Source organism: Euphorbia lathyris, chromosome 9 (assembly GCF_963576675.1).
Source record: "Euphorbia lathyris chromosome 9, ddEupLath1.1, whole genome shotgun sequence".
In the NCBI taxonomy this organism is placed as follows: domain Eukaryota; kingdom Viridiplantae; phylum Streptophyta; class Magnoliopsida; order Malpighiales; family Euphorbiaceae; genus Euphorbia; species Euphorbia lathyris.
In genome coordinates, this window is record NC_088918.1 from 40,523,962 (window position 1) to 40,537,500 (window position 13,539).

Here is a 13,539-nt window from a genome sequence, read left to right on the forward strand (position 1 = left end):
GTAAGCAATTTTCATTGGGAAAAAAGCAAGCAAAGGAAGCAGCCATCCTGAATTACTAAGCTTAGTTAAGCAGTTATAATAAATAAACACCTATTTGACTATATCAAATTAGTTGGTGAAAGGAAGTAAGAAAAATTAAAACTTGTAAGATTAATATATAACAAAAACAATGGAATGGAAGATTGAGAATGTTTCAAGCAGACATAGACATTGGCCAAGTCCAGTTATTAGTAATTACAAAATCATATATAATACCCACAGATCATCTAATCCAAAAGCCACAATCAAAACTAAATTAGTTAATAATGGCTTCACATATTTCCTCAATTCTTTACGTGTTCCTGCTGTTGAATGTTGCTTCTTCTCTGTCTCCTTATTACTATGAAAAAGTTTGCCCGACTGCTTTACCAACTATCAAACGAGTGGTTGAGGCTGCTGTCTCCACAGAATCACGCATGGCTGCTTCTCTCTTGCGCCTCCATTTTCATGACTGCTTTGTTAATGTATGTATTTATCTTCCTTTTCTTTACTCAACTCCTTCTTTCCATATATAATATATAATACTCATTGATTTGGAATTTCATTATAGGGTTGTGATGGCTCAATACTTTTGGATCCATCTCCTACAATTGACAGTGAAAAGAACGCAATCCCAAATGCAAATTCTGCTAGAGGTTTTGAAGTTATTGACCAGATTAAATCAGAGGTGGATAAAGCATGTGGCAGTCCTGTTGTTTCTTGTGCTGACATTTTAGCTGTTACAGCTCGTGATTCTGTAGTTGCGTTAGGAGGTCCAACTTGGGAGGTGGAGCTAGGGAGAAGAGACTCAACCACAGCGAGTAGAACAAAGGCAAACACTGATATTCCATCACCATTTATGGACCTTCCTGCACTTATTACTAACTTCAAGAACCAAGGTCTAGACCATAAAGACTTAGTTGCACTTTCTGGTGCTCATACTTTAGGGTTTGCGCAGTGTCGTGTATTCAGGAACAGGATCTATAATGAAACTAATATTGACCCTAAGTTTGCAAGTGAACGTAGATCAAGGTGCCCAAAAACTGGAGGCAATACCAATCTTGCACCTCTAGACTCAACACCTGCACATTTTGACGTTGCATACTTCACTAATTTGGTAAAAAAGAAAGGACTTCTTCACTCTGATCAACAACTGTTTAATGGGGGATCCACTGATGATTTAGTGAAGAGTTACAGCAGAGATGCAGATGATTTCTGGGAGGATTTTGGCGAGTCAATGATTAAGATGGGTAATATTAAGCCATTGACCGGAGATGGAGGCCAAGTTCGTCTCAACTGCAGAAGAGTCAATCCAACCAACTAATTAATGATCTATTACCTTACTTGTTTCAGTAATTCATTCACTTGTAATTTCTTTATTTTTTTTCCTTTCTGGATGGATTTATTTATTTGTTATTGTTACTGTTATTAATCAGTTACTGGGGTTGTATTTTCATTCGTTGTTTGTTGTTTTGGATATTTTCAAGAGTGGTGAATTGAAAGTGTTAGCTTCTTTTTTAAATATATTAATTTCTCAATTTTGATTTGGCTATTTAACAAGTACATCAAAAGAACATGTTTTCATTAAGTTTCATATGAGTTTTAATCAAGATTGGAAAGAAAATGTTAGATGATAGTTTGGTAGAAAATGCTCTCGAGGAAATTAATCGAACTGATATTTTTTTATTTTTTGTATTTATTAATAAAAACAATTATTATATAAATTCAATTAAAATATGTATTTTACTATATATAAAGATATATATATTTATAATAGATATATTCAAGTGTTTCAAAAAAAATATAATAGATATATCCAAAAATATATGCAAACATCAATATTTCAACAACAATATCATTAAAACAATTCAAATAAATAAAAAATAATGTTCACATGATTCACCAAAATTTATGAAACATTGTTCTTAAAGTCTTGAACCATATCATAAAAACAAGTAGAAAAATAAACACAATTTATGAATAAACATGTGATAATGTTCAAAAATCAATTATAATAAAGCAAAAAATTAATAATAATAATAATAATAATAAACGATTTTGTTTATCGTGGATCTGGATGGAGTCCAAACAGTTATAAATTATTTATATGGCCAAAAACACGTCCAAATGAACTAATGTAAAAAAAATTGAAACGAATACTTGATTTCGTCGTCTCAACAAAAAAATCGGCATTAATTTTATTTTACTAATTTTAACTGGTTTCACTTTTGAAATAAATTGACATGGAGTGAAATGCGTTTAGGCAAGATGTGTTTAGCCTTTAAATTTGAATTTTGCTGTAAATTTCCCCAAAAAAAAAAAAAAAAAGGCTCGTTGGTGTTTAGCCTTTAGAAAGGGAAAAGCCCACCACAAATTATTATGAACCCAATTGAAAATAATCATGAACTTCAATTCCGTGTATACTCGCCACGTAAACAACCGATTCCACTCAATAAAAACCAGGTGCTTCCCTTCTGTATTGGACAAAAGTAACATAGTGGTAAAGTCCCAGACTTTATGTTGGCTGTCTAGAAATTGAATTGCTGATGATTAGAAAATCCTCGCATAGAAACCTTGTGCGCAGGAAGGAACTAATTGTAAAAACTGCCAACACAAAAACCAAAAGCAGCCAACCAGAATTCATGGTTTATATAAGCATATCCATGGTTGTAGCTAACCTTAAAGCAGCTGAAACAAGTGCATTTAGCCATAATGTGGAGAAATCATTTGATGAGAACATCAAGATGCCTCTTTTCAACCTCAAATACAGCCCATAGGTGGTGGGACCATGTTGGTCTCGCTCCTAAAGATCCTATCACCACTGTTACTCACGCTTTTCTTGCTGATCCTTTCCCTTCTAAGATCAATCTTGGAGTGGTATTTCTTTTTTATTCTTTGTTTTTGTTTCCTCTTTTTTTGAGTTATTGGTTTGATTTTCTATCTTTTGGTAATTTGTAGGGAGCTTATAGGGATGATGAGGGAAAACCACTCAAACTGCAATGCGTTAGAGAGGCTGAGGCAAAGATTGCACATTCTCAATTCTCGTCAGCTTCTTTCCCTTTCTCTCTTAATTAATCAACTCCTATTATAAAATTGGGCTTTGATTGCTAAGTATCAGTTTTAGATAAATGGGAATTTCAAGTGTATTCTTGTTTAATGAATAAAATGTTGTGTAACTGTAAGATTTTAATTACAATAAAAGTATGCATTTTGACAGAATTCAAATTTGTGCAACTTCCTGTGCTTCCATTTATGTAAATAACTGAAATTGAAGTGGCATTGGCATGCAGGGAGTCTATTTCATCTGTTGTGAGTTCAAAACTGATTGAGGAGAGTGTTAAATTGGTTTATGGTAAGGATTCAGACATTATAAGGGAAGGGAAGTTTGCAGGTGTGGAGGCGCTTTCAGGAACTGGCGCATGTCGCCTCTTCGCTGAGTTCCAGAGGCGCTTCTTTCCTCAATCTCGAATATATTTGCCTCATCCTACTTGGTCCAAGTACGTTTCTTTCATATTTTCTTACTCCTTTTGCCATATGTTTATACATTCATTTATTTTCTTTTTGTGGGGTGGGGGCAATGCACAGCCACCACAACATATGGAGAGATGCCCAAATTCCAATACGTAGTTTTCGCTACTATGATTCCAATTTGAAGTCTTTAAACTTCACTGCTCTTATGGAAGATGTCAAGGTATATCATTCTAACTAAACCATTTTCAGTTCAGTAATGCACTAGATATGTGTCATGTTTCTTGCTGGACTCGGTTTTTGTTTATATTTATTGATTATGACTATTAATTGTAGAATGCCCCAGATGGTTCCTTTTTTCTGCTACACCCTTGTGCTCATAACCCTACGGGAGTTGACCCTACTGAAGAGCAGTGGAGAGAAATTTCACATCAGTTCAAGGTAATACTGCACACATTTTGCTACATTAATGTGACATGACAACTTATGAGTATCACTTGAACCCTTACCTTTTGGCAGGTAAAGAATCATTTTCCCTTCTTCGACATGGCGTATCAAGGTTTTGCAAGTGGTGACCTTGATAGAGATGCTCAGTCAATCCGAATTTTTCTTGAAGATGGGCACTTAATAGGCTGCGCACAATCTTTTGCAAAGAACATGGGATTATATGGACATCGAGTTGGTTGTCTCAGGTTGGTAGCTCATCCCAATCTTTCACTCTTTTTCCAAGTCATCAATGTTGTTGTCTGTCTCTAAATAGCAGTATAAACTTCAATTGGGTTGCTCTTAATTCAAACATTTAATTGTTAGTGTTGTATGTAATGATATGGAGCAATCAGTTGCAATAAGAAGCCAATTAGAGAAGATTGGCAGGGCAATGTATAGCAGTCCTCCTGCTCACGGCATATTGCTAGTTTCTACTATCCTCAGTGATCCACCCATAAAGGAACTATGGATCAAAGAGGTTAAGGTAATTTTATTTTCTTTCAGTTTATTCTCAATGAAATGCATGGACTCTGATAATTTGATATTTATTTATAATAAAAGGGCATGGCAGATCGCATACGAAGAATGCGAACCCATCTGCAGGAAAGCCTATATCAGTCTGGTTCTTCTCTCAACTGGGAGCACATAACAAAACAGGTTGGAATGTTCTGCTTCTCGGGGTTAACGGCCGAACAGGTAGTTCAGCTAGCAAGGCAATTCCATGTATACATGACTGCTGATGGACGTATAAGGTAAAGTTAGTCATACATTCTGAAAAATTAAGGTACATTATTAGCTTAGTTTCTAAACTGTGAATTTATGGTGATATGGTGCAGTATGGCAGGTGTTACTCTGGGAAATGTAAATTATATAGCAAATTCAATACACCATGTCACTAAATTTGATCATAATGTGTATTCGATTCAGCAGTCTTCATCAGCTTGTTTGTGACTCAATACATCAACTTCTTTCTCTTTTTCTAATTATATATTTACTTTTATCAGAAATCTAAAGTTTGGGATAAAACTTATGTATAATTGTTGGGAAAAAAGAAACCGTAATGGAAATAACAAATGTTGAATTAATTCTCTGTTCAATAATTTTTTTTTTTTTGATAAAAATGTCATATCTCATTTCATTGATATAAAAGGTACAACATACAGCACGAAAATAAACCCATACAAGCTATAGCCAGTCCACAAAGGGAAGAGAAATGACTACAAAGAGCAATATAAGACTACAAAGAGCAATAATAACCATAAAAGGTAAAAATACAACAAACATAGAAATCATATTCTTCTCGTAAGTCAAGTCCCGTTGAAAAACCTCTGTAATCCATGCTTCATCATTTAGGCTCCTCCGGGTGTTCGGATCTGAGTCCTTTCTGTTTTTGCAACCACGCAGATCTATAGATCTACGGACAAGATGAAGCTTTTCCGCTCTTGCTAAGACCGAAAAAAGACTAAAAGAAATAAGTATAGCGAACATTTGTAGATCTGATGGAAATAGAAGTTCAAGAAGAAATATAGATTTCAAACGAACAAGAAAAAGTAATTTAAAACGAGAACGAAGACTTCCTTCTTCCTCCTCTAACTAGATCTGTTTAGAGAGCTACAATGGAGAAAGTGACGGTGGATAGCGGTAAGGACGGGATCTGAGAAGAAAAAAGAAAAAATGAGAAGAAAGTTAGAGAGAAGGAGGAGAGTCTCTCTCTTTTTGTTAGTTTGATTAGGGTGGTATCCCGTAAAAAAGTGACTCTTCTGTTCAATAATTATTACACTCTTAAGTGTCGGTTTGGTACATTGTAATGCAATGTAACGTAATCAATGTCGTAATGTAATGGAATGGAATAGCGATTGCATTACCATGTCTGGTTCGCAAATTTTAATAAAATTGATAAAATGCAATTATTATTGCAATACGTATATTCATATTAGTTAAATACAATTTTATGTTTTTTTTTCCATTTTTCAATTTTTTCCGTTTTTCATTGTTTTTCTCACTTTTGCTTTTTCCATTTTTTCGTGTTTTTTCTCGTTTTACCGTTTTCATGTTTTTCATGATTTTTTGTATTTTTTCTCGTTTTTGGTTTTTCTCTTTTTCACACTTTTTCGGTTTTTATGTTTTCATGTTTTTTCTGTATTTCGCCATTAGTAATAAAAATACAAGGGCTAGCCATAATGGGGATTCATGTCTAATTTGTTTGTAATGTCTATTACATAAAATTTGTTAAAAAAAATTGAATAATGTAATGGTGATTCCTTTATGACAAAAATAATATGGCTAACCAAATATGGTAATGAACCTCCATTGTAACAAGCATTACATTATAATGTTCATTACAGTGTACAGACCGGGCCTTAGAACAAACTATAAGAGTTTGTTTGGTTCACGTGTGCGTGAGAATTAACCAAATCGTGGAATCGGGACTAAGTCGCTGATATAGTCAACTCCAATAGTTCTTTAGCAGGTTTTCAAAGGTATGAAATTTTAAACTTAACCGGATCGAAATAATGGATGGTTCTAGTTGAATCGTGTTGAACCATGTTGAATTGGCCAGGTCGGTCTTATTTTGACAATTATGAAAAACGGTATTGTTTAGCTATCTTCTGAAAAATGCGGACATACTAGAGAATTATAGTATTCTCGAACTATGAAATTAACTGATTGTGCTTACTAACTTCTAAACTCAAACGACTCTTGCAAATAAAAGAGATCTTAAAATTTTCTGAAGTTCTGATTATCAAAACAATACCAACCTGAAAAATAGTTGGAGAACCAAATAAATAAATTGAAAGGAAAACATGTGCTTGGATTAATATTAGGGTTATTTCAAATAAAACTCTATGGTTTCACTTTCTTTTTTTGCAAATCGATATTTGTGGTAGACAAAATTTTCATTTTTCCAAATTTGGCCGATAACGATCTCAAAATTAAAATTTTCAAGAATAAAGTAATATTTGAAAATTTTCATTTTGAGGTCGTTATCGATCAAATTTAAAATTGTTATCAACCACGGATACTGATTTGCAAAAAATATGAAACCACATGGTTTTATTTGAAATTAACTCTTAATATTATTTATATGTATGTAACATTATTGCCAAAAGAACAAGATTTTGATCTATTCATTAAACTTTTCATTTTTAGTTATTTAGGGGCCGTTTGTTTTGGAGGTTTCAGGAAAGAGTAATGGAAAGATGAGGTTTCATTGATTTTGTTGTTGTTTATTTTATCAATTCAATCATTCTCTTTACCCTCTTTTGGTTTTGGGTTTACCCCTGACTCCTACAGTCTCATTCCTCCAACCTCCCTAAGGTTTTCCATTCCTTTTCCCCACTGTCACTAATTTGAACATCTACTCTCCTAAATTTCATTTTTATCTCTATTTTGTTTTTTAATTTTTATTTTAGTCCATATATTTATTTATTTATACTTTTTTAATCCTTGGATTAATTTCACTTTTGATCCTTATACTTATATATTATTTATTTATTCTCAAAAAATATTTATGACTAATTTTTACTTTTTATTTTTATTTTTTATCCCCAGACTAATCTAACTTTTCATCCTTATACTTATTTATTTTTACTTTTTTATTCTCAAAAATAATTTTGATAAATATTTTTTTTATTATCTTATTAGGTTTTGTTATTTATTTTTAATTATTTTAAAATAATTATTTTCTTTTTAAAATAGAATATTTATACATTTTCTTTGATTTATTTTATTTCAGTTTCTTCAGTTTCATCGTCTTTTGATTTTAATGGTTGAATAAATTGATTTTTATTTTACATGTGATTAATTTATTAATATAGACACATGTATGTATAGAAATTATTGTTAAAAACACAACTCCAGTTTATTACCTTATTTGAACCAAACAGACACAAAAGAAATCATGGGTATATTATTCCCTTTGTGAAACTGAAACAAACAGAGAAGGGAATTCAGAGTCATTCCATTCTTTTCTCTTTGTTTCCCTTTCTTGATTCCATTCTGTTACCCCTATGCGAACTAAACGCCCCCTTAGATTATTTTTATTTATTTTGATTGTATTTTTTTATTGTACAAATCCAAATATAACTTTGTAGTTTCGCCGATTTGCAAATGGATATTTATGGATTTTTTTGATGCAAAAAGAGAAATAGGACCCTCGTCGTTAACAAAATTAAGAACATTTAAATTGATAATGTCAATTTTGATCATTGATAACCCCAAATTAGAAAAATCCAAGAATTAAAATATATACATATTAGATATTTTAAACATTAAGAGCAATAGTTCATGACAATTTTACTAAATATTAATAATTAATCAGTTAATATTAACAATAAACAACTAAGTAACAGTAACAACGATAATTATTAGTTAAGCGCAGAACAAATGAGAACCTATGGATACAACTTTAGTTTGTATTAAATTACTGAAGTTTTTGTTAAATATATATTACAAGGACTTGTTGTGTAATAATAATAATAATAATAATAATAAGAAGAAAGCACATTAGACTTCTCATAAAATAAAATGGGGTTAAATGCACTAGTCTATCATTATCATTAACTATGGTCACACACAAAAAAAAAAACAAAAAAAAAAAAAATCAATTTATAGTAAGACTATTCACAAGTAATTATTATTATTATTGTAGTGCCATTAAAATCAGAAGCCGAAAATAGACCATTGTTTGAGTTTGTTAATCTTAATTTTAACTTATCACTAATGAAACAATCCATAAAAATAATAATAATAAAAACAAATTAGAAGTATTTTAGAAGTTAAATAATGATTTAAGTAGGTAATTCAAGAATCAATATCCTGAGTTAAATAAAATTTAGCCGTCATTGGTAGGTAATCTGTAAATTCCACTGTAAACCCTCATCGAGGTCTGTGGTTTGCCCTGACCTTGGGAGTGGGTAGACCTACCCTTACCTAAACTTTTTTCTACCAAAAAAAAAAATCCACTTTTATTTCAGCTTTTTATTTACTCCAAACTACCGAAAAAATTGTTTGGTTAAGTTTAAAAAACAGCACTTTTTTATTTTTCATGGAAACAGTTCAATTTCAGAGATTTTCACCAAAAAAACAAATTTTTTTTTGGAGTTTTTCATAAATAATTATTTGGTATTGATAAAATTATCTTTCTTATTTCTATAAAATATGTTTTCTTTAACATCGTTACTGAAAGAACAATGTTTTATTGCGTTCAATAAAAATTTATTTTAATTATTTATTTATTTAGATTATTTTTATTAAATAAATTTTTAATTGGTAGTCCATACGTGGCTGCCGTATGTCATTCTGATCAGTATCTAAGTTGACTCATGCTGACGTGTCAACCATATCATCATTCTAATCTCTTTTAATTATTAAAATCGCCGGAATAACATAATTGGGACAAAACTTAAAGTTGAGTGATTTTATTAAGACAATTTGAAGTTGAGTGATCATTTTGAGACAACCATATAAGTTTAGTGATTAATTATCCATTTAATTCTAAACATTTTACATACTAATAACAATATATAATTTTACTAAATATTAATAATTAAACAACTAACGGCAATTGTTAACGGTTTACTGGAACTGAAAACATCTAACAACAACAACAGTTATTAGCTAATAGCTGAACGAAATAGACTCTAAAGACGGATTTGAGTTTTGATTAATGATGATAATAAAAGAAGAAGGTCGTATTAACGAAAGGAACATCTTGATTAAGAAGAAGTTTCCTAGCTTGATTAGATCTGACTTTTGTTTTATTATTTAAAAAAAGAAAGGTTTGAAGGAGTTAGGCTACATATTGAATCAAGATCTGATTAATTAATATATAGATAACTCAATAATTAAGGAGTAGGCCTGATCCAAAAAATAATTAAGTAGTAGGTGAATTTTTTTAAAAATGTATCTGTAGAAAGAAATCAAATGTATTCCCCGATAAAGAAATGTGGCAAGATCTGAATAAAAGGAACACCTAACACAAGGCAAAGGCCAAAATAAAATACTACTACTTAATCAAAAAAAAATAAAAAAAATAAAATACTACTAATAATAATAGATGGTAGGAAACTGTACTCATCTTTCCTCTTTGCATTAAATTGTCACATTACGTCAGACAATGACACCACAATTACTAACGATATTATTTATTATTATTATTTGATTAAAAGTTATTATTATTATTAAATACTATTCAACTACTCAATTTGTACCCTCCTCATACAAAATATCCTAATGCCCTCTCAATTCTATCCTCTATCAATTTATGCATTTTTAGATTTTTATTTATTTACATCTATTCAATAATTAATACTAATTTCTTTATTTATTTCTACCAAAAAAAAAAATACTAATTTCTTTATTATTATTACTATAATCTTAATATATTTGTTGCTTTGCCCAAATTTCAACCGTTACTTTCCAGCTTTCAAAAGTTTCAAATGACTCTTATTCTTTTAAATTTTATTTAATAACTTTATTCTTCAATAGAAATTAGGAGATATCACGTGTCAAAAGAAAATGCCAAAACATAAATAGTTATAAAAATTTAAAAATTCAGAGGACATTTGAAGTTTTAAATTATTGAATACAATTGAAAAAAAAATATGAGTTATTGAATGCAATAAAACAATAATATGGTTATTAAATATAATTGCAAAAAAATATAGACAAATTTGGAACTTTTTAAAAATTCAACGGGATAGTTAAAGTTTTGGACTAAATAAAGGGGCAAAAGATGCATTAAGCCATTGGTAAACATGTGAAAGTTTTGTTAGCAATGCCTATTGATTCACTCAAAAGAAAATAACAAGAACATGTAATGAATAGTTGATTCGTGCACAAATTTCTATTGATAATCCTCAAAATTCAACAGAACTATAGAAAAATGGAATCTTTTTATAAAATATCAAAAGCTATCTACTACAAACAAAAATATTCTTTAAATCGACAAGAAAAACACTAAAACTGTTTCCTAAATGGAATAAGAAAATATTAAAAAAAATTTACATAAAAGCCTCAAAAACACTAAATTGCAATTAACATCAGCCCAAAAAACAGTAAAATACTAAATTAGAATTAAAAAAAATACAAATTAATTCGAAAATAAAACTAAATTGTGAATTTGAAGGTCTAAATGTCCAAATTTGTTTGAATTTATTGGTCCGTTTCCAATGAAAATATGGTCTGAAAATGCCTAAATATAAAACATCAAGCTTGACAGAAATTACAAAATCGTCATTGTATCATTCTCCATAAATGAACAAAATTCAGCTTTGAATTTTCATTAGCCGAAGAATTTCTCAACGATTTCTACTGGCTCAATATTCTTACCTGAAAAAAACCATCCAAACATAATCTCTCACTTCGAACTCAGCACAGGAACCTCAACCTCCTTGACCACAGTTTATTAATGAAAGATTCGTTCACTCGTAAGCACAACTTCACCCTTGTCATCATCATCCTCATCCATAATCTCTTGAAAGAAGATCGGTTCACCAATAAACAAGGTGTCACCTCCATAATCATATTGTTCGCCAGAATCATCTCTATCACCATAGTCTTCATTAAAACTTAAGGGATTTCTTCATCCCTCGTCATTATAGTGCCTTCTATGATTAGGGCTCCTTCATTCATGATTCACGAACAAGTTGCCCACCCTTTATGTCAGTTGATCTGTGATAGTCTCCTTCCACTAACCTATCATAATAGTCTCTAAGGATCATATGCATTATTTCTTCACAAAGGTTCCATAACACAAATAGTAAAGAAATTAAAAGAAGAGAGAGATCACTTACTCTGAAACAAAAAGGCAATAAAATGTAGAAGAGGTAAAACCTCAAATCTCCAATGAGTTAGAGAAAAAGCAGACGAAGTGGAAGAAAATTGACCATGGCTTCCACACCTTTTATTGATAGGCAAGCAATCGATTAAGAATTATCCACCAACGACATTATTACAGAATACGATGCTCGAGAAACTTTCATTTAAAACCCACTTAAATTTCCATAAAAAACAAACTTTTCGCTTCATATAACTTTGTAACGCCAACAAGTGTAGGGACATGCGGCGAGATTCCATAGAGACCATAATTGCATCTCATTAATCAATGTCTCAAACACGTGTCAAATCTAACTAAAAAATCACACAGAACACATCTCCTTTTGCATAACCAAAAAGATTACCCGACAACAATGTGACCCACACCTAGAAACTCACTAAACATTTCATCTCATCTCCTTCATTTTAAGACCAACGTATATACAACAACACAAGTCTGAACCCTTCAGTCCCCGAAGAAAAGAGACACATGAGACGAACCCTTGGTCTTTTAGCACATGACCAAAGAAAACACAGCATAACCCCTAAACAACGTCGTATGCCAAGGAGGTGAGGGGACATCTGATAATAAGAAAATAACCAAATATGTCATGTGTACCAATGACACTAGGATCAAAAGTAATGATGGAAAAGTAACCAACTGTGCCATATGGACTAATGAGTGATCATTCCTCTTTACTCGACGTTGGGCTAACACATGCTAATTACATATGGTTCCACATGATAAGGCTCCTCTAACCTCAGTCTTACATGTGTCAAAGATATCAAATGGGGCAAGGAAACTCAAGTTTTCCCGAAATGCCCATGAACAAAATAAGGGACAATCTGGCATAAATGATATATATCATTATCACCTCCTCGGTCTTCTACTCTTTTTTATTCGTCATCTTTATAAATTTTTGCTAACTTAAACATTAGAGTGCAAGAGCCGGTTCTCGGCTTTCCCCTGATCATTTCTCTATCTTATTTCAGTCTCCATAGACTGCTTGCTTGGAAACCCTCCTCAACTTTTATCATATTAATATGCTTCCTAGTTTTTATTGGTTAGATGTGTTACTCCGGAAGTATAGTATAAATTCTCTATGCTAGATATCATTATAACATAATTGTCATGTTTGGCAAATAGCTGTTAGTTGATTACCTTTTTGGTTTAGCTGATTGTGTAAACTTGTTTGGTAAAACTTAGTTGATTGTTAATAGTTGTTTGTGTAAAATAACAAATAATTAAGGACATGGTGAAACATTTAATTGGGGTAAAAATGTCATTCAAAAGAGATGGAGTAATAAGTTAATTAAAAAAACTCTTAAAACCAGTTTTTTTAAAATTAGTTTTTTTGAACCCAATAATCCCTTTAAAATGGGTCAAATCTCTAAGTTTACGGAACAAAACTTTTTACCAAACTGGCCAATTTACAGTTATTATTATCAACAATTAATTAATTAGTTAAAATAATTACACTAAACAATTATTTAAAGTAAAGTAATTATTAAACTTATGATTACTAGGAAATCATAACATCTAAAAAAGGAAAATCTGATCTCGTGTGAATGTAGCCTGATGAAGACTTTTTCTGTCTTGTTCTTCTTCCCAAATATGGATGAAATCTGTAAATGCCACAATGCTTTTACCAATTATATATACATTCATATGGAACTTGAAATATTGCATAATTAAAATACATGAACCTAGAAATGATAAAACATATATTTGTTGGAGTTCCAAATCCC

General features: G+C 31.0%; 2 protein-coding genes across 2 annotated transcripts; both read left to right on the top strand.

Moving 5' to 3' along the window:
- The first annotated feature begins 262 nt into the window (after nt 1-262).
- Nucleotides 263-1,506, top strand: LOC136206380 (cationic peroxidase 1-like). Its single transcript, XM_065997406.1, has 2 exons — nt 263-503; nt 590-1,506. Exons 1-2 carry the CDS (start codon nt 306-308, stop codon nt 1,340-1,342), a joined length of 951 nt encoding a protein of 316 aa, XP_065853478.1. The 5' UTR covers nt 263-305; the 3' UTR covers nt 1,343-1,506.
- A 1,013-nt stretch (nt 1,507-2,519) lies between these two features.
- Nucleotides 2,520-5,051, top strand: LOC136206267 (aspartate aminotransferase, mitochondrial-like). Its single transcript, XM_065997253.1, has 9 exons — nt 2,520-2,895; nt 2,977-3,062; nt 3,309-3,515; nt 3,604-3,709; nt 3,823-3,927; nt 4,006-4,178; nt 4,297-4,456; nt 4,534-4,724; nt 4,809-5,051. The coding sequence occupies exons 1-9, from the start codon at nt 2,731-2,733 to the stop codon at nt 4,921-4,923; spliced, it is 1,308 nt and encodes a 435-aa protein (XP_065853325.1). The 5' UTR covers nt 2,520-2,730; the 3' UTR covers nt 4,924-5,051.
- Nucleotides 5,052-13,539: the final 8,488 nt, after the last annotated feature.